The sequence below is a fragment of the Dermochelys coriacea genome, chromosome 3, assembly GCF_009764565.3.
Source record: "Dermochelys coriacea isolate rDerCor1 chromosome 3, rDerCor1.pri.v4, whole genome shotgun sequence".
NCBI lineage: Eukaryota > Metazoa > Chordata > Testudines > Dermochelyidae > Dermochelys > Dermochelys coriacea.
The window spans coordinates 78,356,510-78,383,675 of record NC_050070.1 but is presented as its reverse complement, the minus strand read 5'-3'; the positions used below and the strand labels follow the sequence as shown (position 1 = coordinate 78,383,675).

Below are 27,166 nucleotides of genomic sequence, written 5' to 3'. Positions count from 1 at the left end.
GATATACTGTAGAGATGTGTATCATACCACAGGAAAAGCGGAAGCTAGATTCCCATGAAAAGCATGATTCTGTTTCCCCACCCACTTATTATTCTGTTTTAGTTTAGTTTTGTTTATTATTGGCACCATTGTCTTTCACTATTGCATTTCAGCAGTTAATATAATATTACAAGAACAATGTTCATTTTTCTTCCTGGGGAATAAAAAAAAGAAATAACGTATAGGAATAAAATACATGTAGAAGCATGTAATTTTATGGTTTCAAGTCATGATGTGGGGGAGGAAAGTTGCAGGGGGGGCTGATAGTACAGATTTTAAATCTCAAAAAATACCATTATTGGCATGGTTAGGAAAATCATTCCTTACATGGAGACAGAAGAAAAAGTGTTCTGAAAAGGTGAGCATTCCTTTGACAAGTAAAATAAAGAATAGTTCTGCCAGCTATCTGAAACTGATCTCGCTTGAGTGGCTTTGATACAGCCTGCAATACAGGACGGTATATGTTGTTGGCTCCTGAGAAGCACACAGTATCCTTCCCCTCTAAACTGTGTGTGTTTTTCCACTTAAAAGACAATCTCAAGACAGTTTCTGCACAGACTTCTTTTGATCTTCATTATTAAGACACAGAGCAATAATAGGTTTCAGAGTAGCAGCCATGTTAGTCTGATTTCGCAAAAAAGAAAAGGAGTACTTGTGGCACCTTAGAGACTAGCAAATTTATTTGAGCATAAGCTTTCGTGAGCTACAGCTCAATTCATCAGATGCATTCAGTGGAAAATCAGTGGGGAGATTTATATACACACACAGAGAACATGAAACAATGGGTTTTATCATACACCGTGTAAGGAGAGTGATCACTTAAGATGAGCTATTACCATCAGGAGGGGGAAGGAGGGGAAGGAAGAAAACCTGCGATGCGTACCCGCATGGCCCCATAGTATGCCAAAATTTTTATGGCTGACTTAGAACAACGCTTCCTCAGCTCTCGTCCCCTAATGCCCCTACTCTACTTGCACTACACTGATGACATCTTCATCATCTGGACCCATGAAAAAGAAGCCCTTGAGGAATTCCACCATGATTTCAACAATTTCCATCCCACCATCAACCTCAGCCTGGACCAGTCCACACAAGAGATCCACTTCCTGGACACTACGGTGCTAATAAGTGATGGTCACATAAACACCACCCTATACCGGAAACCTACTGACCGCTATTCCTACCTACATGCCTCCAGCTTTCACCCAGATAACACCACACGATCCATTTTGTACAGCCAAACTCTACGATTCAACTGCATTTGCCCCAACCCCTCAGACAGAGACAAACACCTACAAGATCTCTATCAAGCATTCTTACAACTACAATACCCACCTGCTGAAGTGAAGAAACAGATTGACAGAGCCAGAAGAGTAACCAGAAGTCACCTATTACAGGACAGGCCCAACAAAGAAAATAACAGAACGCCACTAGCCATCACCTTCAGCCCCCAACTAAAACCTCTCCAACGCATCATCAAGGATCTACAACCTATCCTGAAGGACGACCCATCACTCTCACAGATCTTGGGAGACAGGCCAGTCCTTGCTTACAGACAACCCCCCAATCTGAAGCAAATACTCACCAGCAATCACACACCACACAAAAGAACCACTAAACCAGCAACCTATCCTTGCAACAAAGCCCGTTGCCAACTCTATCCACATATATATTCAAGGGACACCATCATAGGGCCTAATCACATCAGCCACACTATCAGAGGCTCGTTCACCTGTGCATCTACCAATGTGATATATGCCATCATGTGCCAGCAATGCCCCTCTGCCATGTACATTGGTCAAACTGGACAGTCTCTACATAAAAGAATAAATGGACACAAATCAGACGTCAAGAATTATAACATTCAAAAACCAGTCAGAGAACACTTCAATCTCTTTGGTCGCTCGATTACAGACCTGAGAGTGGCTATCCTTCAACAAAAAAAACTTCAGAAACAGACTCCAACGAGAGACTGCTGAATTGGAATTAATTTGCAAACTGGATACAATTAACTTAGGCTTGAATAGAGACTGGGAGTGGATGGGTCATTACACAAAGTAAAACTATTTCCCCATGTTATTTCCCCCACCTCCCCATCCCCAACTGTTCCTCAGACATTCTTGTCAACTGCTGGAAATGGCCCACCTTGATTATCACCAAAAAAGGTTTTCTTCCTTCCTCCCCCCCCCACCCTGGTAATAGTTCATCTTAAGTGATCACTCTTCTTACAGTGTGTATGATAAAACCCCTTGTTTCATGTTCTCTGTGTGCGTATATAAATCTCTCCACTCTATTTTCCACTGAATGCATCTGATGAAATGAGCTGTAGCTCACGAAAGCTTATGCTCAAATAAATTTGTTAGTCTCTAAGGTGCCACAAGTACTCCTTTTCTTAGAGCAATAATAACCTCTCCTTTAAGTAAGGAAGGAGACTGAAGATTAGAGACTATCAAGTCTCCATTCAATGATATAGGCACACATTTGCCTTTGCTCCCAAGTTGGTAGGGGCTGGGGTTCTGAGGGAGGGGAAGAGAGTGCCTTAGGCAACTCTGTAGTTGTGTCTATTACTCTCCCTCAGAAGGAATGAACAGCATTTTGACTCTTAGCCCTGGTCTACACTATGAACTTATGTTGGCATAACTACATTGTTCAGGAGTGTGGAAACCACATCCTAAGCAATGTTGTTATACCAACCTAACTCCCCAGTATAGATAGCAATATGTCTATGAGAGGGCTTCTCCTGTTGACATAGCTACTGCCTCTCAAGAAGGTGGAGTACCTATGCCGATGGGAGAAGCTCTCCTGTTGGTATAGGTAGCATCTTCACTAAGTGTTCCAGCTGCAGCGCTGTAAGTGGAGATAAGCCCTTAATGACAGAAATGTTTCCCAGTTTACATACACTAGAAAACAGACAGAAAAGCAGAATGCTGAAGGGAAGTAACAGTGAAAAATGAGAAGGCTCTCTGGGGTTCAGAGAATCACTGGTAAATAATGTGCATTAACCAAATGGTGAGTTTTTCCCTTCTTTTATTCATATTATTATTTGTATTACAATAATGTCAACATGCTCCAATCAAGGTTGGAACTGCAGTGTGTTAGGTGCTGTACACACTCCAGAAGAGCTTGCCGTCTGAAACTATAAGATATATAAAAGTAGGAGAAATAAAATAGGACTATCCCCATTTTTCAGTTGGCACTGGGAGATTAAGTGACTTGATTTTGTTACACCAAGATTTAGAATGGTGTAAATTTACAAGAAGCCTTTAATGAACTTGAAGTATGTGGGTTTTAAAGCAGGTACACAATTATACATCTAATTTTATAGCAAAAACACTTTCATGATTTTTTCATAAAAACAGGTTAAAAAACCTCAGAAAATTGAAAACATGTTCCTGGCATGGCAACAAGTGGGGGAGGGGCAAGCACCTAAGAATTATGTCACAGGCTATCTGTGCTCACTCAAATGTAGCACAGTCCTTGCTTGTTTTCTGAAGGGGCAGGGATGCAGGGAACAGAGTGGATCAAATGCTAGGGGGGGGAAAGAGAGACACGAACTGTAGACACAACGTTTTCCACAGAAGAGAAAATGTCCATAACACCAGAGCCCAAGATGGCAGTATAATTAGATTTCCACTCGAAAGTGTATTAGAAACTTGAGGTAAACAGTAAAGGCCATTTTTTCAAAGCTAAGCACCTAAATTACAGCTGCAGGATATAGGCACAGAAACCATTAGTAGCCTGAAATATGTAATTTGGGGAACTGTGTACGTAAATAGGGGTTTGTATGCTAATGTGTTTATCTGGGGAAAGTAATTATCCTTCTGCACAAGGGCATGCATATTTTGTCAGTGCAATGTAGGTGTTCAGTTTGGAAAAAAATAGCATTAAGGGTGTTAAGAGTCAGAGCACCAATGACAAAGTTTACTATATGTAATCAAGACTAGTCTCTTTTATTGGTTATTGATGACATTCTATGATTACCTTTAGATTCCAACATGTGGATTCACAAAAGGGCCGTGCTTAAGTCATTCTCCAACCTGAGTCTTTGATAATTGGCAAGTGGCTGCCAAGCCATCTGGCTGTCTCGAGAACATTGTTTATTTTAAAAAAATTGGGAATATCAATATATTAGCTATTCAGTTCATTTCATATTTATTTCACTAAAGAAGTATTTTTCATTGATTCATAGATTATCGGGCCATAAAGGGCCACTGTGATCATTTAGTCCTACCTTTAACACAGGCCATAGGACTTCCCTGAATTAATTCCTGTTTGAACTAGAGGATACTGTGACAAAGTTCGTGCTCTACTTTGGTGGGTCTTGCACTTATTGGCGGATTTGCTCGCCTTGGAGCTTCACAGCAGCCTTCAGCTTGGCCATTTTTCTGAACCCAGTCCAGGTTGATGACTCCTGTGTCTGACCAGGAGTTGGGAGGATTCGGGGGGAACCCGGGAATTCCAGCCCAGGGCCCTGTGGAATGCAGCTGTCTAGAGTGCCTTCTGGAACAGCTGTGCGACAGCTACAACTCCCTGGGCTACTTCCCCCTGGCCTCCTCCCAACACCTTCTTTAACCTCACCATAGGACCTTCCTCCTGGTGTCTGATAAAGCTTGTACTCCTCAGTCCTCCAACAGTCCACGTTCTCACTCTCAGCTCCTAGTGCCTCTTGCTCCCAGCTACTCACACGCACACGATAAACTGAAGTGAGCTCCGTTTTAAAACCCAGGTGCCCTGATTAGCCTGCTTTAATTGATTCTAGCAGCTTCTTGATTGGCTGCAGGTGTTCTAATCAGCCTGTCTTAATAGTCTCCAGAAGGTTCCTGATTGTTCTGGAACTTTCCCTGTTACCTTACTCAGGGAAAAGGGATCTACTTAACCTGGGGCTAATATCTTCTATTACTCTCCTATAGCCATCTGGCCCAACCCTGTCACAATACCATCTAGAAAAAAAAAATCCCAATCTATATTTTAAAATTGCCAGTGATGAAGAATCTACCACAAGCATTGGTAAACTGCCTTTTTTCCCTAATTGGTATCACTAAAATAAATTCTCACTAATGCAACAAAGAAGATTCTAATGTATTATTATCATTGTAGACATCAGATTAGGACTGTGGTTTTACAAACTAATTTTAATTTTTCAGCCTACAGTTAACTGGGTGATATGGACCATGTATGAACTGCAGACTTCCAAAATCTGACAGTGTAATTTAAATTCAAGTGAAAGGGTGTTTATATTTGTTTTCTTTTCTCTCTCTTCTCTCTCTCCTTTCTTTTACAAACAGATTTTGATAAAAATGTTTATTTAAATGTATTTCTTTTTATCATATTTAAATTAGAAAGTGAATGTCATTAGGAATCACAGCAATGATTTATGCAAAGTGGTAATTATTACCTGCCACAAGACAAAACACTGGCTTCAAGTTGTGTGTTTATATATATATATATATATATATATATATATATATATATATATATATATATATATATATATATATATATATATATATATATATATTCTAAAGCTTTGCTAACACAAAAAAGTGACAAATGTATCTTTCTGGATTCAAAGTGGCTTTTTTATTTTAAGACTAAGTCTTTATTTTAACGCTTAAGAAAAATGGAATAATAAAATATTATTGCTGATCTCTTAGATCTGCATGCTGGGGAATCATAGAATATCAGGGTTGGAAGGGACCTCAGGAGGTCATCTAGTCCAACCCCCTGCTCAAAGCAGGATCAATCCCCAACTAAATCATCCCAGCCAGGACTTTGTCAAGCTTGACCTTAAAAACTTCTAAGGAAGGAGATGCCACCACCTCCCTAGGTAACACATTACAATGCTTCACCACCCTCCTAGTGAAAAAGTTTTTCCTAATATCCAACCTAAACCTCCCCCACTGCAACTTGAGACCATTACTCCTTGTTCTGTCATCTGCTACCACAGAGAACAGTCTAGATCCATCCTCTGTGGAACCCCCTTTCAGGTAGTTGAAAGCAAATATCAAATCCCCCCCGCCCCCATTCTTCTCTTCTGCAGACTAAACAATCCCAGTTCCCTCAGCCTCTCCTGTGTTCTCCTCATGTGTTCCAGTCCCCTAATCATTTTTGTTGCCCTCCGCTGGACGTTTTCCAAATTTTTCCACATCCTTCTTGTAGTGTGGGGCCGAAAACTGAACACAGTACTCCAGATGAGGCCTCACCAGTGTTGAATAGATGGGAACGATCACATCCCTCGATCTCCTGGAGGAGGGCATATGTGTTTAGGTCTGGGGAGATTAAAAATCAATCACTAATAATCCTGTCCTCTATATCAGACAATGCAACTCCACACACTGATGTAATCTATTTTAGCAGAGATATGTGGAACGCTGAACTCAGGTTTTTAAAACTATCTATTCACTAGCAGCATGAATAAGTAGTAACAATGTGTGTAGTGAACTTTACACTTTTTGTTCTTTGCTCAATGTTTGGCAAATTGCAAATTCCTTTAATGAAATCACTATTTGAAATTATTCTAAGATTTTTTTTTGTATTTATCTGTTGACTCTATAGATTTCTCATGAATACTTTCCTCTGGTGACATATTTTCCTATGAACTGAGGTTGCATTCTTTTCCCCCCTGCTAGTTGGAGAAAGTCTGTATTGTATTTTGTTTCCACTTAAAAAAAATATAATACAAAAATCCTGTTACTGAGAAGAAGAATATTTTCCCCGATGACTTGCCATTTTAGAGCTGGGAATTGTAATCTTTAGTTCTGCTCACTATGACTACTGGAGTTAAAATGATGCCCTATATAATTAACATTTACATCATAGGTAAGGGGTACACAAAGGACTTTCACAGTTGGCAGTCACAATTCAAAAGGAAGAGATGAAGTACTTCAGCAGCTACAACCAATCAAAGAAATTTAATGTCCTATTCTGACCTCCCGTAGTCATTTGGGCAAGAGTATATTTGGTACGGGTGCCATGGCCAGGGACAAATGATTTCTCTATAGATTCAATATAGCATTGTCACTGACACAAGCCAATAATGGAAATCTTTGTCTGGCACCTTTAAGGTACAGTTCAGACGTATGCCTCATGTGACCTTTCTGGTTCCAAAGTGTGTAACCATCATTATTCTTCGGTGCATCATTTCTTAATTTTAAGCACTGAAAACAGAGTTCAGCTTTCCAGCACTGTCATCCTCACTTAAGCACTTAAATAAAATATTTTACCCCCAACAACAAACTTTTAACTTTAACCAGATTGTAAATTAATTGGACTGCATCCCAGACAAGCTTGCTAAATTACAGTTCTACCAAAGCAGAATGTGTTTTAATGAAATCCTATTTTTACCAAAACTAATTCATTCAAACTACAGACTGCAAAATCATTAAATTGTTACACACTGCATAGACTTAACCTACTTTCAGCTGAACTGAATCATACACCTTGTGTGATAATCAAAGAACATCAAAGTCTTTATTAGTTCTCATTACAATGAGAAGCAAAATGTTCTGCTCCTCTGATGCATCTTTAGAAAATCTGCAATACAGTGGAAAAAAAACACCACAGAATAGGATTGTGTTTCTCATTCAACAGGCAGTGTCAACATTTTTCTAGAGGCACTTATTTCTGTGGTCTTCACAAACAGTAATCATAGAAATGTTTGGTTGGAAGAGATGTCAAGAGTCATCACTCCAGTCCCCCATTCTGAGACAGGACCATCCCTGACGGGTGTGTCCAACCTGTTTTAAAAACCCTCCAATAATGAGATTCTACTGTCTTTCCTAGAAGCCTATTCCAGTGGTTAACTATCTTTAGAGTTAGAAAGTTTCTCCTAGAATCTAACCCAAATCTCCCTTGCTACAGATTAAACTAATTATTTCTTGTCCTACTTTCAGTGGACATGGAGAACAAATGATCACCTCTTTTTAACAGTCCTTAACAAATTTGATGATTGTTGTCAAGTTTCCCCTCAGTCTTATTTTATCAAGACTAAGCATGCCCAAGTTTAACCTCTCCTCATAGGTCCAGTTTTCTCAACCTTTTACCTTTTGTTTTGCCCTTTTCTAGACTCTCTCCAATTTGTCCATATCTTAACTAACATGTGGTGCCCAGAACTGGACACAGTACTCAGATAGAATGGGACAATTATTTCCCATGTCTTGCATAATAAACCCTGTTAATACCCCCAAGAATGATACTAGCCTTTTCCCCAACTGAATCACAATGTTGACTCATATTCTATTTGTGGTCCATTATAACCTTGATAGCAGGGGTTTTCAACCTTTTTTTTCCCCATGAGTGGACCCCTAAAAAATTTCAAATGGAGGTGCAGCCCCCTTTGGTAATCTTAGGCATAGTGTGTGGACCCGCAGGGGTCCATGGATCACAGGTTAAAAACCACTGATCTATAGCCTTTTCAGCAGTGTTACTGCTTAACCAGTTACTCCCCATTTTGTAGTTGTGTGTTTCATTTTTATTTCTTAAGTCTACTACAGGGGTTGGCAACCTTTGGCATGTGGCCCATCAAGGTAATCCATTTGCAGGCTATGAGACATTTTGTTTAAATTGACCGTCTGTAGGCACAGCCCCTGCAGCTCCCACTGGCCACGGTTCGCTGTTCCCAGCCAATGGGGGCTGCGGGAAGCAGTGCGAGGAATGAGCTGGCCGCCACTTCCCATAGCTCCCATTAGCCGGGAACAGCGAACCGTGCCTGCAGATGGTCAATGTAAACAAAATGTCTTGTGGCCTGCCAGTGGATTACCCTGATGGGCCACGTGCTGAAGGTTGCTGACCCCTGGTCTACTACTTTGCACTTGTCTTCACTGAATGTTATCTTGTTGATTACAGACCAATTCTCCAATTTGACAACATTATTTTGAATTCTAATCCAAAGTGCCCTGCTTGGTGTCATCTGCAAATTTTATAGGCATACACACCAAGTTATTAATGAAAATACTGAATAGTACCAGATCCAGGACAGATCCCTTCCGGACTCCACGTTATATGTCAGTAACGAACTGATCCCCACAACATTCCTGTGAGGAGGAAAGTATTATCTCCATTTCAGATACAGGGGACTGAGGCACCAATGAGATCATGGATAACTGGTCCAATGTCCTTTAGTATGTGTGTTACTGACCTGAAAATCAGAGCAAACACTTCTGATTCACTATCCAGAGCCTTAACTGCATGGACATCCTTTCTGCCAAAGCTCATGTGATCCTTTAGCTCAGCAAGTGATTTTCATTAGAAGGTACATATTGGAGAAAAATAACTATTTTATTTTGTTGCACTGAATCCAAACTACTGTAGTCTGTACTAATACCAGTGCATTCCTTAATACACTCAGGTTCTTTTCAACCCTTGTGTATATCTTTAAGAGTAACAGAGAACATATACATTAAAGATTAAATTTGTGTCTGTCCAGTGGGTCAGCACAACCATTGTGCATCATGTAAGTTACATTTAAACCGTCTTCTGAAGGCTTACATGGTACACAGCCACTGTGCTGAGTCTCAGCACAAGGAAGATTTTCAGCTCAAGTTCATCACATTTTGAGCACCATAATGTATGGAGTAATTGTCAAGATTACAATTTGTCTGCTAGGAAGAAAAAGGGGATCCAGACCTTTCCTGACAGACATCAACATGTTAAATTAGAATAAATTACCGGTAGTCTTTTGAGGAAATACAAGCAATTTTCTAGAGTTAAAACACCCAGCAGATATCAATTACTTGCTTCATCAATTTCTCAAAGTAGGTTGCTTGACCACATAAATAAATGTTCAGCAAATGAACTGTAAAGGCTAGATAAAAAGTTCTTTCCTTGGTATGCAGCACAACTGTCATGGAATGAAAGAGGAAAAAAAACATACATTAAATATAAGCCTGCAGTTCCTTGCATATGAAAAAAATATCCTTTTTCTCACAAAGTGGAAGAAATTCTTGTAAAACTAGATTTTACATATAAGAACATAAGAATGGCCATACTGGGTCAGACCAAAGGTCCATACAACCCACTATACTGTCTGCCGACAGTGGCCAATGCCACTAACAGTGGACAATAACAGTGATCTCTCTCCTGCCATCCATCTCCTCCCTCTGACAAACCCTAGGGACACCATTCCTTACCCATCCTAGCTAAAAGCCATTAATCTCCATGAGTTTATCCAGTTCTCTTTTAAACCCTGTAATATAGTCCTAGCCTTCACAACCTCCTCAGGCAAGGAGTTCCGCACATTGACTGGGCACTGTGTGAAGAAGAACTTCATTTTATTTGTTTTAAACCTGCTGCCCATTAATTTCATTTGGTGGCCCCTAGTTCTTATATTATGGGCACAAGTAAATGACATTTCCTTATTCACTTTCTCCACAACACTCATGATTTTAGATATCTCTATCATATCCCCCCTTAGTCTTCTCTTTTCCAAGCTGAAAAGTCCTAACCTCTTTAATCTCTTCATATGGGACCCGTTCCAAACCCTTAATCATTTTAGTTGCCCTTCTCTGAAGCTTTTCTAATGCCAGTATATCTTTTTTTGAGATGAGGAGACCACATCTGAACTCAGAATTCAAGATGTGGATGTACCATGGATTTATATAAGGGCAATAAGATATTCTCAGTCTTATTCTCTATCCCTTTTTTAATGATTTCTAACATCCTGTTTGCATCCCTAATGTAATTCCGTATGGAATATTGCATGGATACATATAATGCGTACCTGGTTTCCACAATTTGGGAGCTATGGTGTAAAACTAAAGAAAATATTAGGTGTTTAAAATTCAAAGTAAAATAAAAAAAAAGTTGAAAAAACACTCAAATTTGTAAAAATGATGGTTTCTTCTTGAAAAATGGACATTTGCCCGACAATAGGTCTGTGTTCATTCTAAAATTGTCCTATTTTAAGCAAAAAACTGATCTTTAATTGCTTTTTTGTTACAGATATTAACATTGAAGAAATGTTAAAATTCAAATGTTGCTTTTAAAAAAAATGTGAGAAATAGAAAAGTAGCGAAATAAAGTATTTTATTCTTGCTAAAGACTGACTTGCACACTCCTATAACATGTAGAATGAAATGCAATAGTTTCTATCCCATCAGCAAACTACACCTGCCCATTATATGCAGTTGCTGGAAAAACACATCTTGGCCGAAAGTGAGGACAACCATTTGGGACAATTACTCAAAATATAGGGGGCATTTCAAATATACAAGTGATGTCATACTTTGACACTCATCACAGATAAATGAATGTCATTATGGAGCTATCACTGTCATAAAGGTTGAACCAAACATTAGTTAGCTTTCACATCAGAGGCCTAATTATAAGGCATCACAAACGTATAAGACATGTATGTACAAAGCCACATAACTCCAGAGTTCCCTCAGTCCATGCACAAATTATGCAAACAAGGGCATTTAATATGTTTAAGGTGACCTCAGCAACAGACTGAAGTTCTCAGAGGATTTATCAGAACTAGAGCTGGCCAGAAACTAGAATTTCCATTGAGTGGGAAATTCCAAAACAAAAAACAAAACCAAACAAAAACCACACAGCACACACTATAAACATTCCAGAATATGTCAACCCCCAAAATTTCAATATTTCCACAGAACAAGAATTCTGACATTTAGTTTTGACCTTTTTTGAAAGGTTTCCAAGGCTTTCCTGGCTTCTTGGAACTCAGGCAGTCAATCAGGTAAGAAGGTGAGCAGCCCAGGAGCATGGAAGTCCTGGCTCTGGAGTAGTCTACACTGCACCTATGAGAATGCCTCCCATCCCGAGGTAGCCAAACTCATGCTAGCAGGGATTGAGATAGCATGCTAAAAATAGAAGTGTGAACATTGCAGCTCCAGCAAAGACTCAGACCCGCCACCCAAACTCAGATCCATAGGGTATGTCTACTCTGCAGTGTGAGCTCAGGGTTCGAACTCAAGCTCAGGTCTAACCCCCCGTCTGTCTACAAACAAATTGTGCTAACCAGAGTCTCAGGACCTCACAGGGGTGGAGTGTTTGAACCTGAGTCAAGCTGGGACCCATCAGTTTAGGTGTAGCCCTCCTTGTGCTCTGGAGTCGGCCAAAAGTATCCCACAATCCCATGGGCTGACTTTCTATGTCCTTTGGACAATCAAGTTTGGTGGACAATCAAGTTTTTCCGCACTGCACCATGAACAGGGCTAGTGTGGCTACATTTTGGGAGGTGCTAGGAAGTTTGGGATATGAGAGGGCCCCCAAAATGAAGCGTAGACCTTGGAGGCCCAAGTTGGGACCTAGCGTTCAACAATTCTAATCTGGGGTTGCAAATGAGTACAGATGCTCAGGCCTAGGTTAACAAACTCAGGGTCTGCTAACTCAAGTTCTGCTAACCCTGGGCTTACCCTGGACAGTGGGTTATGTCTACCCTGCAATGCCCATACTGGTATTCTTAGTGTGATAGCTCGAGCTATGAGTTTCTCTACATGGGCGGGGAGACCTACTCCCACCTGCAGTGCTGATATACCTGAAGGTCCCTGGTAGCCTTTGCTTCCTATGGCCTGTGCTATGCAGTGGTCCCTTCTTGCCTTAGAATCTATGAAATGCCAGTTTTTTTTTCTCTGAGCATATATAGCCATCTACAAAAGACAAGGTAGGAGGCAGGTCATAGTCACAATCTTTAAACTACCTGCAACCCCCTTTACTATATAAAAGTAAAACAGAGCACTGTTTGGAATTTTACAAGGCAGTAAACAAGCAGAAATAAGGTTCTTTAAAACAACAGCTCTTGGCAAGCAGACCAGACAGCCAAGGAAAATAACCAAGGTATCATCCATGCACATAATACATACACAGGGCAGTAATGGGGCTGATTTAAATGAGATATTAGCCCTGCTGCAAAATCCATGCTGTCAGGGTAATTGAGCCAAGTAGTCTTTTCTAACAATATTTTAAAATGCGAGAAAGGAAACAAAAGTGCAGAAATAAAGCGAAAATTATGTTTTCCATGCTATATCTTTGCATTTCTATAGTTCCACTGGAGATTCTCTCTCACAGACTCCCTGCCTATCCATGTAGTATCTAGCAAAGTGGCTGGCATATACCATGTGTTACAGATGGATCAGCAATGGCATACATCTGGCATGCCAGCTGTGTAGTTTTCCCCATTATCTTTGTTTTCCCCAGTTTGCAGCCAGCACTGATACCACGCTGCCCTTCAGAGGCTATATTCTTCTTTGACGGTACCTTAGTGACACTGGACAAAGCATAAACGTTAAAAAGAGTAGCAACACAACAAACATGGGCCTCTAAATTAGGTTGGTTGCTATTCTAGAACCTGCTACAGACACTTTTGGAGGGACCCTTAAAGCTATAACTGGTTAGTACTCTCCTCTGTGATTTTAACTTTTCCATTACTTTTGACAGCTTTGTTCCATACATGCAGTCTTTTACAGTGGGCTGTAGAGTATAATATGTAGTGAAATAAAAAGAAAAAAAAATCTCCTTCCCACTATGTTGACTGTCCGGAGAATAGAGACAATAATGTGTGTCTTACGTACAAATACACTTATTAAACACAAAGAAATTATGCCACAAATGCAAGGCACCACACCTTCTCTTTGTGCATTCAAAGCAAACCACCATATTTATACACTTGGCAGAATTCAATTTTTATTTGTTATAATTTTGATGGGATAATATTGAGGTTAATTTGTAAGCAGTTTTTATTTGTATTCGTTTAAATTTTCACAGTTGCACAAAATTCTGGGTTTCTGATTTTTATCTATTTAACTCTTCAGATTTGTGGGAAACTATGGGAGGGAAACAGACAACTATTTAATGACAATAGACATTGACATACAAAATGTTAAAGCTTTGCAAAACACTAAAACACAAAATGTCAACATCACATGTCAAAATATAAAAAGTAAATATCCCTCAACCAAACTATAATCATTATAAAAGCAGCATTTTTCTTACTTTGCCTACCTGTAAATTTTAATTATCAATGGAAATCTTTTTTGTCAGTTTGTGTGTGTACAGTGAAGTCGAAGTTTACCAACTTTTTCTGATAAAAATATAATCTTTCCAAGCCAACTTATATATCAATAGACACAGAAGAGGCTTTTGGACCTTCAATTATTTTGAGCACCTCCCTCCCCGTTTCTTTTGTTTTCAGTTAACAAGAGTTATTACAGTTACCCAAGCCTTCAGCAAACAGTAATTAAGGTGTAAAAATGGAATTACTGCACTACAAATGAGCAGCTAGTAACACCCATTTGAATATCTTCCGATTTCTTTTCTTAATTATGCATTCCATCTGGAAGTGTGGGATGAGGACAGATGTTTACACAACTAGCAACCAAAAATTACCCTGAAGAAAATGTAGCTCTTGACTACACCAGGAATTTGCCACAATTACAAACTTATGTGGCCATTCCAATGCATACCTCTGGCACATACAGGCAAAGCCACTAGTTGCACTAATGGATTTTACCTTTTTGCAAAGCCAGCATTCCGACTAAAATAATTACTAATTCTACTAAATTAATATGACATATATGCTAAATTGATTAAAATCTTGCTAACCCATAGATCTCAAAATAAATTGTTAATGGAGAATTGCCAGTTAGAGGGGATGTTTCTAATGGGGTCCTGTGGGGTTTGGTTCATGGACCAATATTGTTATCACCGATCTGGAAGAAAATATAAAATCATTACTGATGAATTTGGCAGATGATTCAAAGAATGGTTGGGTAGTAAATAACAGGACTTTTAACATAAGATGTATGCACAAACATACATCTAAGAATATTGGCCATACTAATTGGACTGGGTCTTATATTTTCTGGAAAACAGCAACTTTGGAAAGGATTTTGCAAACATTATTGATACCAGTTTAACATGAGCTCCTAGTGTGACATAGTGACAAAAACATCTAAGATGATACCTGGATGTAAATGAAGCATTGGGGGTGGGCAGGGAGGAGAACATTATTACCTTAGTATATGGCATTAGTGAGACCATTACTGGAATGCAGCATCCATTTCTGGAGCGAACGTTTTTTAAAAAGGATGTTGAAAACTTGAAGAGGGCTTAGGGAAGAAGTGAAAGAATGATTCTGGAAAACACATCTTACAATGAGAGACTAAAGAGTTCAGTCTTAAGCTTATGGAGAAGAAACGTAAGAGATGATGTGATCATGGTCTGTAATTACCTATACAGGAGGATGAGGATATTGCAGGGGTCTTTTAAATATAGCAGCCAAAGCTCTAAAAATATCTAATGGCTGGAGGTTGAAGTTAGCTATATTCAAATTGGAAATAAATTGCATATTTTTAACTGAGGATATTTAACCATTGGAACAGGTTCCCAAGGGATGTTGGTTGAGGCCCCGTCACTTGGAGTCTTTACATCAAGAATCAATATTTTTCTAATACATATGCTGTAGTTCAAACAGGTTTTTGGGCAAGACGCAAAAATTATTAGGTAAACTACTATGCCCTGTGTTATGCAAAGCGGTCAGACTAGATAAGCACAATGGCCCCTTTTGGCATTATAAATCTATTAACCTAAGAAAATCCAGTTTGAAATTTTAAAATAAACCTAAGTTGCCAGCAATGTCTGAATGTCAGTTCAGATATGACACAGAATCATCACCCTTCTGATTGGACTGCAGAATTAGAGGAATAGTGTGCATGCAATGTAGTTGCAGCCGTGCCGGACCCACGACATTAGAGAGACAATGTAGGCGAGGTAATAAACTAATATATCTTATTGGACCAAACTTCTGTTGGTGAGAGAGACAAGCTTTTAAGCTGCACAAAGCTCTTCTTCTGGTCTGGAAAAGATACTCCCAGTGTCACAGCTAAAAGCCAGGTGGAACAGATTGTTTAGCATAAGTAGTTAGTACACATTCCCGTGAAATGGCCCGTTAACACCTCTGCAATCATAAGAAAAAAATGGGTTAGTGGGTTTCACATTGGTTTAATAAGCCATAAACCCAATGTCTCTGTTCAGTCCATGATTTTTAGTGTCTAGCAGAATTATGAATTTAAGCTCTGAGGCTCCTCTTTTGAAAGTGTTGTACAGGTTGCCTATAAGGATGAGGACTGATAGATCAGATAAGAGTGACTGCTTTATGAAAAATGTTCATCCTCAGATAAAAGGATGTTTTTGTCTTATATCATCATATACATTATATATTATCTTTTCTGGCAGGATCTTGTAACGTTTTGAGTTGGTAGGTGCCGATCTCTGGGAAGCTTGCTTCTGATGATGAGGTTGGTGGGTTGTTTGAAGCCCAGAAGTGAAAGCAATGAACCCCCACTTCTGGTCTTCAAACAACCCTCAATCTCTCCCAGCTCATCATCAGAAGCACGCATATCTCTGCTAACTACTTATGCTAAACAATCTATTCCACTTTGCATTTAACTGTGATTCTCTGAGTACTGAAGAAGAGCTCTGTGAGGCTCAAAAGATTGTCTTTTTCACCAACCGAAGTTAGTCCAATAAAAGGAATAGTATGTTGCATTCTGATACCTGTAAATGCAGAATGGTGGGAGTCAAGTAGCATAAACACTTGGAGAACTTCTTTTGAGTTAAAATTAAAATTACTGTTTTAAAATAACAGTACAGATATTACTGAATAGTAATTTGTGTTATCATTAAAAATATGCATACAAGAAATTTAAAATACCTGGCTCACTGGTGTTAATTTAGTAATGAGGATGAAAATAATGTTGAAGAAAATTGTTCATTTAATTTAAGATAATTGCTAAGAATAAAAATCCTTTCATATGATTAAAAGGAGGCTTACTTAAAATTTTCAAGATAATTGTGATTAAAAAGACTGAAAACATTTGCTATTGTTTGTGACAATAAAACCTTACAGCATTATCGACTGACAAAAGTAGTGACAGTGTTTTGAATTTGAGTCAGTGGCCTAATCATCTTTCAAGCTGATTTGAATCAACACATTTTTTCCTATACATGACATTAAAAAAGTCTAGATTAATTTGTTTTGTCCAATTTTTTTGCCAATAATAAGCAAACCTAAATTAGTAAATGAGATAGCACTAAATTGAGTGTAAATTTACATCAACTTAGACCAGAATAAAAATCCATGACTAAATTAATACTGTAGCTCATTCATTACAAAGTAATTGCTAAATAACTGTAAAATACATGACATACTATTCATTACCGATGTAATTAGTACAGCTTTTTCTATCCACTTTTATGTACATCCATATTTCCAGAAAAGGAATGCAAATATAATTACTTACCAAGATGGTAGTAACAATTAAAGAGCGATTGGATAGGGAATCTGTGATGTTTGCTGGTTTTCCTTTCTGATTCTCTGTCATGTTAAGGCCACTTGCTGGATCCCAAGTTCCAATCTATAAAAACAGCATATGCACTTTATAAATTGTCCATCAATTCTATTAGGCACCTAGGAGAGAATACTGTAAAGGAGAAGTTAAGACTGCTAACACTTATTATTCACCTCTACTGCATTATCTGCTGCCATTATATTAAAGTCTGCTTGTTTAAAGTATGATTCACTGTACTTCAAATTGTGCCTGGTGAAGTGTGACATTAAGGGCAAAATGATGCAAAGAATTTCTAAAGTCACTCTGAGTTCTTAATTTCCCATTTAAACTTTCATTCTCCTAGATAAACCACCTCTGATGATAACTTGATAGCAGAGGGGAAATCATTTGCAGAGCATACAGTATCCCTTCTGAAAATGGATTTATCCCTTCTTCTCATCATAATTAACATAAGGGCAAAAACAGATATTTTGGGGAAAATATAATTGGGAAGATTCAAATTTTATTAAGTGGAACAGTGTGATTGATTTGCTGATAAGATTCTGTACATATATCTTCTGACACTTAGGGCCTTGAAGTCCTTATCCCAGAAACAGTCAATAGCAGTTTTGCCTCAGTAAGGAGTTCAGATTGTGTCTTATGGGGCTGCATTACTCCAGTGTTATGCCCACTAAAAACAACAATTACATGAGTGTAAAATTCAAATAACCAAGTAGTAAATCCATACCTTAGCACTTCTCTTTAGGTGTAAGACTATTTTGGTTCCCTTATTTTATTTTAGTTCATTATGGTGTCTAGTCCCCACTCAGAACACCGACAAAATTGGGGCAGAGATGCCTGACACGCCCAGTCAGCGTCCAACCTGATGCTTAGACTGTGGGAGCTGAGCCTGGTGTCAGAGGGGTCCCCCCACCACTGGCTCAGTCAATCCCTGTGCCTGGTGAGGTGGTGCCACACCTCAGCCCCAATCACACTCCCGTCTGTCCCCTTCCACCTCCTATGCTGTTGCCACCCCTGAGGTTCTCGCTTTCCCTTTCTTGGGGGTGTGGAGGGAAACCCTCAGGAAGCAGTATTTGTTTTCCCTTTACTCACTCTAGCAGGGGCTGCTGTACCCCCTCCACCGCCCTTTCCGGGCTGCTGTACTCCCCCCCCACACACGGGGTGCTGTATTCCACACACAGAGTAGTGTACCCCCTTTACCCCCCTTTCCGGGCTGCTGTACTCCACACACACACAAGTGCCACTCAAGGTAGTTTTTGTTCAGGAAGGGTCTTAAGCTACTTTTCATACACTGATGTGAGCTCTCTTCCTCACCCCTCTGGAAAATAAGGTGGAGAGCCTTTAAATCAGAGTAAGTAAGGAACTTGAATAACCTTACATACTAGCATGTTTCAGTTTGTAGATGTGAGTATCCTTTGGGGAGTAACTATTACTGTATTTCCAGACCACAGGGCTCTAAAGCAGTGCTGCCCAGTCAGTCAATGCAACCTGGAAATCGGTTGCAAGGGGGCAATCAGAAATTCGCACCCACTGGCTAAAAAAGCAGCAAAATCCTGGGGTGATTAGTAACCAGCAGGAACCCGGGAAGGGAAGAAACAGCTCCCCGCCTCCTTCTGCTGCTGCCTCCATCACTCAGCCACCCATAAAACGGTTGGCAAAGTGCAGAGATGTTGGGGAAAGCAGTGATAGGTCACTTGTAGAAGAGAACTGGCAAGAAGGGGAGAGATAAATTAGGAGCTGGGGAAGAGAAGGCTGAGACTAGGGTGACCTGGGTTTGTCAATGCTGTTCCAATACAAAACTGAGTTGGGTAGGGTTAGGTTGGGCGATCTCCACTAGCTTTCCAGCAAATTCAGCGATCATAGCCTCGCCTCAGGAAAGTCATCTATGAATAATACAGATGCAAATCTCTAAGGAGATACTTACGGGAATTCCCATAAGTATATATTATCCATTTCAAAGCTTAAATTCAGGAAACAATATTTTATTTTATTAAGCCTGCCTAAAAATTCTGCTACCTGTAGGGAATTAAAGTAATTTCCTCCACTACATTTTTCAATGTGAGGAAGGATAGCTCAGTGGTTTGAGCATTGGCCTGCTAAATCCAGGGTTGTGAGTTCAGTCCTTGAGGGGGCCATTTAGGGATCTGGGGCAAAAATTGGGGATTGGTCCTGCTTTGAGCAGCGGGAGTTGGACTAGATGACTTCCTGAGGTCCCTTCCAACCCTGATAGTTTATGAACATAACGTGTGTTTCAGTTAATCTAACCACATTTGTGAGTCACTGAAAATTACCACATTAGAGTTTTGGTTTTCCTTAACCAAACCTCTCTAGTCTTATAAGTGGTTACATCATTTAAAGGAGAATTTCTTTGTGTGTAAAAAAAAATCCTATTTTCTCTAAATAGATATACTGATAGTTGCATATTACTGCATTCTGTTTATCTTTTTTGAAAATTGTGAATAAAGAATTTTAAAAACTGAAGGAAATGGAGAGCCAGACTGACAAACCTGTGCCATCTTGCACATTCTCTCTTTTAGGTGAGCAATGCGTCAACAATTTATACCATAGATATGGCAGACACTGTTATTGTTCACAAGTAATGCAGCATATCAACATTCTACGAAAAGCTATTTCTCCATGAAAGAAAGTAAAATTTGAAGATTAACGTTGGCACCAAATCCACAGCAGTCAATTTGTTTAGTGCAAATGTTTTAATTCTCAAACAGTCTTAAGAACTGAATAGATTTAGTTACGTATGTTTATTGAAAACTGGAAACCAAATAATTCCATTAAGGCAAAAAATGTAGTGGAATCAAACCAAGGTAATTTATTATGTATATTATGCAATCTAGCCTCTCTATGGCAATCTAAACATGTTGAGTATTATAAGGTACAAGTTTAAAGGGAGGTTTACATAGCAATTGCAGTTATGAGCAAAACTTTATCATTAGATCTAAGACAGTCGTGGAGGACAATTGAATCTTCAAAGTCTTATTCACATAAGTAGTCTTATGTGAGTAGCTTCATGACGTCACTTAAATTACTCTTGGGAGTAAGAATCTCATGTGAATAAACAGGCCCTAAACTCTCACAATTTCTAGTTGCAGCCAAAGAAAACTACAAATGTATGTTCCTACAGGATACATATTTATAAAAAACTAGGTTTTTGGACTACTTGGAGATCAACATTCAGCATTGACTTTCACATTGTTCTCCAACAGAAAGGCAGCCAGCAACGTCAAAAAGGTCTTGGGGTGCTGCTAAGGTACTAAGACAGATGAACTAAATATAACAGAAGGGGACAAGGAGCAGGAAATGGAGAAATATTTATTGAACAGATAAGACAGTCAGTTACTGACTCTGAGAATTATATTATTATTAAGGGCCTATTTAGCTTGACATATTGCGGAAATTGCAGATTCCACAATATTAGGCTTCCACTGCAATTTTGACAGCGGGAGCCCTGCCATGTGCGGGGCTGACAGTGGGAGCCCCCGGGGGCAGGAGGGGCTCTATCAGCCCCAAGCCCTTGCTTTCAGCTATGGGCAGGTGACAGTGGGAACCCCTGCTCTGAGCCTTGTGTTGCCGCTCTCAGCCCCAGGCCCCTGCTCTCAGCCCTGGGTGGCAGACAGCAGAAAAATCACAGGAAAGTAATAACTTTATTACTGCAATTATTACTTTTCCATGGCTTGTCCGCAACTCTGCTGAAATTTTTTGACAATCATCCCACAGTTCAAGTAGGGCCTTAATTGTTATGTAATTAATCTCTACTAACAGAAATGCATGTCTTATGCCTAAGAGAAATCAATCATTTGTAGGCAGGTATATACACAGTTCCACTGAGTCAATCAAATAGATCCTTTCACTACAATATTAACAGGGTTTTCGTGACATTTATCTGACACTGGCTCAATATAAAGATAATAAAAAAACTGAAAGATTATCAGAAGTCTCCTAAAATATTCAATGTGTTCTCCAAAAAATATAGAGTTCAGCAAATACCAAAAGATATAGTCTGGAAATATCCACTTGCATTTTAAAATGAATTAGCTTCATTTGTGCTCAAACATCTTGTATTCACTTTCCACAAAGATTAGAGTAACTGAGTTTCCTCCCACAAATGTTCATGGAAAGAATTTCAAACGTGAACAAAATAAGTTTGAATTTGCACAATTATTTGTGCCAGAAAAAAAAAAATGTAAGACTAATGTAAACACTATCAGAATTCACAAATGAGCAATTAGTCGCAGGTCTGGAGAATAATATTACTGTGCAAAGGAAGGCTCACATTCTATAGTAATCTAATATAAAGTATCTGGAAAAATGCAGTGATTTAGCTTAGTTCTTCTGAAAGCTCCAGAACAGCCTCAACAAATCTGCTGCAAAATGTTTAAAGTGGTCTTTTTCTGTTACCACATATCACGTTGTAAAGATCTGTTTTTAGTCATGTCAATAACAATCTAGCAAAAATTATTTGTGAAAAAATTCTATTCCACTTTCTGTGGAAATGCAAGAAATCAAGTTTTTAGCCTCCTGTTGAACACCCTCATATTCCCTTCGAAGCTACTATATTTGCCAGGAACAATCTGATTTAATACAAATCCTCAACTCTGTAAGACATGTATAGTACTCATCTTGAAACTGAGCTTGGCTGAGTTCATGTCTAGATTACAAAGGAATTTACTGTATGTCAGTCAAATGAGACTTTATACGCAATTTATTGCCTACTTAGACTGTAGATAAAATGTCATTTTTATAAATAACCAAATGCTCTTTCGCTATTATTTTCAGAATTACCCTCAAAATGTTGACATTTTTCTGACTGAGAGGTGCCCAAACATGCATGTACTGTTTTAGATGTGGTGCCTTTACTGTTGCAATAAGAGGGATCACCATCTCGAGGGTCTGTGATGCAAATTTGTCAACTGTGCAGCCAAAATCACATTGCCTTTTTGTCCCATAACACATGACAAGCTCCTATATAGTTTGCTGCTCTCTCTAAGGCCAGACATAACACAGATCGCTATGGAAGATGGACACTTCCTGTAGTTCAACATGTTGCGATTTATCAACACATTTTGTTGATAGTCTTTCAGACAGCTTTCAATCCACGACACTTGTTCTATCCAAGACAATTTGCATTAATTTTTCAAATAAGATTGTGAAATACAGTATCAAATACTTTACTGAAGTCCAAACATATTACATCCATTGTGTTCCTTTCATCCACTAATTTTGTATTTCTATCAAAAAAGCAATCAAGCTTGTCTAGCAAGATTTATGGTTTATGCTGCTTATTGTTCTTATACTCCTCCAGTCCTCTGTGTCTGTACCAGATGCTTGCTTTTTTATTTTTATTTCCTGTATCCAACCCTAGTATTTCACTGTTATTCATTATTAAATTGCATCACATTGGTTTTGTGAATGCTTCTGAAACATATTATAGGGCCTGATCCTGAGAGGGCTTGAACATCCTCAACTCCCTCATATCAATCAAAGCCGAGGGTGCTCAGCACCTCAGTGCTACTTCATCTCTTCCTCAAGGTACCCATCAATAATACCCAGTTTTGATAACTGTATCCCTTCTAGTTATTATGTATTTCCCATATTCCTTGTAAAGTACATAAATCCTTATGTTGGTTGTTATATATAGATGTGTGTGTGTCTGTACATCATTTCCATCCTCTCTCATTTTCAAATAGGAATCATATACCCACCAACCTAGCTTAAAATCTATTTAGCAAGCTCAGTTTTAAAGCCATATGTTTGTTAATTCTTCTGATGAAAAGGAGATCTATTGCAGACCAGTCCCCTCTCAAAGAAAATCTTGTAGTGCTCCATAAAAACAAGCTCCTTCTCTCCGTTCCATCAGCTAGTACTCACTGGCTAGTCTCCAGAATCAGTCTTCTCCCTTCTTCACACTCACATGTGGCACAGGTAGACTCTCTGTGATGCTCAGCTGTATTGCCGCCATCATCAGTTCTATTCCCATGCCTCTAAAGTCATCCTTGATTCTATAGAACTATTAGCCCCATTTTTCTTATTTACTTCCCTGTGGACTGCAATAAGTGGATATTCATTACCATTATTTACGTTCTCTTTTGCCCTTCTTGTTGTATTTCTTTTTCTGTCTAAGGATCCAGAACATTAAAAAAATGACTCAGTTGTTGATTGCTTGGACCATATTTCCATAACAACCATTTGCCAGTCAAAATAACTTAATTCTTGCTTCTGGTAGCTCCCTTTCAATCATTACTCAGGAGACTGATTGTCCTCAGTCTCCTTTTAGTCTATTTATTCCCTAACTCATGAAGCCCAGAGTGTGTGTCGCTGGTGACTAGGTTGAACAGCTCCGTCATAAATATAAAGGGAAAGGTAACCACCTTTCTGTATACAGTGCTATAAAATCCCTCCTGGCCAGAGGCAAAACCCTTTCACCTGTAAAGGGTTAAGAAGCTAAGATAACCTCGCTGGCACCTGACCAAAATGACCAATGAGGAGACAAGATACTTTCAAAGCTGGGGGGCAAAGGGTCCTCTCTGTCTGTGTGATGTTTTTGCTGGGACCAGAGCAGGAATGCAGGTCAGAACTCCTGTAAAGAGTTAGTAAGCAATCTGCATTAGATTCTGGGTTTTTTTTAAATGGCTGATAAAATAAGTTGTGCTGAATGGAATGTAGATTCCTGTTTTTGTGTCTTTTTGTAACTTAAGGTTTTGCCTAGAGGGATTCTCTATGTTTTGAATTACCCTGCAAGTTATTTACCATCCTGATTTTACAGAAGTGATTCTTTTACTTTTTCTTTAATTAAAATTTTTCTTTTAAGATCCTGCATTGCTTTCTCATTGTTCTTAAGATCCAAGGGTTTGGGTCTGTGTTCACCTATGCAAATTGGTGAAGATTTTTTTAATCAAGCCTTCCCGAGGAAAGGGGGTGTAGGGCTTGGGGGGGGAAGATGTCTCCAAGTGGGCTCTTTCCCTGTTCTTTTTTTAATACGCTTGGCGGTGACAGCACAGGGTTCAAGGACAAGGCAAAATTTGTACCTTGAGGAAGATTTTAACCTAAGCTGGTAAGAATAAACTTGTGGGGACCTGCATGAAAGACCCCCTATCTGTACCCTAGAGTTCAGAGTGGGGAAGGAAACTTGACAAGCTCTATATTGTTTTCATTATCTTCTTCCTTGTTGTCTGTCTCCCTTCATACTTCACCATATCCATCCCATCCTTAACCTCAAGTGACTGGGTCTCTCATAACAGTCCCTCCCTTCCTGAACTGATTCAGCTTCTCCTGCTGTTTCAGACCCTTCACTATTTCTTCCAGAATGGAAGTCAGCTTGCACTTCAAGCATATGTATCCCACCTGGCATTCACACAGATAAAGTAACATTTTCTGCAATTTACTGTTTCTTTGGTGGTCATATCTCAGTTACAGCTAATACCACTTGCTCTCTTGCTGAATCAAGAATCTACTATAAATCTTCATTCTTCATTCATTCTTAAATGCGCTTGAGGAATAACCATTTCAAGGCTCTGTGGTTGTACCATTGATACTAGGCTAATATGAAGCCTCTAGTCATGGATTTGGGATAGGATTAATATAACAATGAATATTATTTACATTAAACTCCTTTTTCAGTTATACATAAAGCTTTATGGAAAAATGAAATGAGAATCCTGTTGCATATTGCAAAATTTACTTCTACTCTGTATAGTAGAAGTAAGATTTGGGCATTCTTACCTTGGGGCAGTATTTGGCAAAGCTTTCTCAGGAGCTAAGGGAAGCCACAGTGTTTACGGCAGACCTCTGGACTCTATCTTGGGTCATATGAGGGGCTTGTAAATGCAATTTATAACTTTATATTGTGCCACCTGCTGTTAAGAATTTAGTATTGCAAGGACAGCAACTCCCTATTGAAGAGTGGAAAACTACTCAATATTAGTTGGTTTTTATTATTTTGTTTTATTTTAGGTGGTTTGTTGCTGTTGGCCCTTTACATCTTCTTGATTGGAAGTTGTAAGGTGGAAAAGCGGTTTAATGAGAAAGGAAATATGCATTTACAAATACATATATAAAGAAAAAAAGTGAGGCAGATTGAGTGGAGAGCACTGATTAACTAAAACCAGTAAAATGTGGAGCCAAGGGACTATAAATCTGGTCTATAGTTGGAAATGTTCCAGTTTAAGAGCCCAGCTGGACTAAGACCTTTGATTCAAGTTAGACACTCAGCCTAGGTGAGGCTCTTGTGATGGTTATATCTCTGAATAAGAGGTTTTGCCAGATGCCTTCTTGCCCTTGAAACTGGATTTCGGAAAGGGTGATTGTTGCTATTAGAGTTCTGAAAGTTAAAACTAAAAGTTCCCCATTTTGATACTTGATGGACTCCTGATTTACACTCTGCTTTAATTGTATATGCTGTATTTACTGATTCGATGATCCATGCTACTCCAGTTGTATTATGACAATCTGCTCCTGTCATTTGCAATCACTTTCCTATCTCAGAGCAAAGTTTTCAAATGTGTTTTCCTATAACTAGGCACCTAATTCATAAAGGTGTAGACTCTTAAATGAGAGGCCTGATTTTCAGAGCTGGTGAGTGCTCATCTCTACATCCCCTCTCCTGGTTCTCTTCTCCGCTCCACACATTTTCCAAGACAGTCTTCTTCTTTCAATCAGACTCAATCCCAAACCCCACAGCTTCCCAAAATTTGGCCCATATGGACTAAAGAATTATGTAATTCCTCGCAGCAGACCCAGCTTTGCTCCACTATATTCCTGTATTAAGAGCAAGCATCCATGATGTCTCTCTTAGTTAGAGGGAAAGGTTAACCTCTTCCTTGTTAACCTCTGCACATGTTATATTGGACATGGATTGGGAGAGAAATCAGGCCAAAATTTCAGCCATGGGTGCCTATCGTTAGCATGGTATATCCACAGCTATCTTAAGAAAGCTGAAGCTGAAACATGAAATGAAGCTCTGTATGTTTCTCTTCCTCTCTGTAATGCACCTGAATTAAGTCACACTTGATAAACTTCTTTTGGACTCAGCTGAACAAGGTCATGCTTTACGTAGTAGATTTTCAGTGGAGCTCATCTTCCAGCAGCTCCCACTGAAACACCTAAAGATGTGGCCAAATTTTCAAAATTGTTCAGCACCCAGGAACTCCTTCAAAAACAATGACCTGTCCAGTGCCCTGGACACTTCTGAAACACTGACCATTTCATTTAGGGGCCTAAAGTGGAGCTGAGCAACTGTTTTGAAAATCTGTGCTGCAACTCTGGCACTATTAAAATCAATGGGAAACCATTGATTTTCGGGGAGTAGAATTTCAAGTCTGGTCCAAATTATGGGTGTGCCGCACTTTTTTCATTGTATTGCTATCAACCTTAATTTTGGACTGGGGTTGAGCAAATCCCTGTTGACTGTATGTTTAGCGCTTATGGAGCGGGACAGATACTCTCCATTTGCTTTCTTGTTTTAAAACAGAAAGCTGTTTAAAATTTCACCTAGACATTCAGATTCCTCCCCACATTACCACCCCATCTCCCCAGAATTTCCTAACAAAACTTGTTAAAAAGATAACAAGCCATCTCTAGAAACCCCCAGCCCTACTTCTAGAAACACTTAGCTCAGTATCTAGCCCTCTGATTCCATCATCCTCTTTTGCAAAATATATGCTTGTTATTGATTGTCTCTTGAGTACCCTACAAATTTGTCTTAAGCATTTAACTTGTTATACTTAAAAATGCTACTCTACCATTTTGGGTACTATTCTATGGTTGTATGTTGATATCTGTTGATCGATATTCTGTAATCTCTCTATGGA

General features: G+C 39.1%; 1 protein-coding gene across 5 annotated transcripts in view; it reads right to left on the bottom strand.

Moving 5' to 3' along the window:
• Positions 1 to 27,166, bottom strand: part of GRIK2 (glutamate ionotropic receptor kainate type subunit 2) — a 587,425-nt gene that overhangs the window by 255,804 nt on the left and 304,455 nt on the right. For all 5 annotated transcript variants that reach the window (XM_038395673.2, XM_043510712.1, XM_038395676.2 and 2 more), the window contains one exon: positions 17,298 to 17,411. In XM_038395673.2, the coding sequence (XP_038251601.1) occupies positions 17,298 to 17,411 (114 nt within the window). The remainder of the gene's footprint in view (positions 1 to 17,297; positions 17,412 to 27,166) is intronic.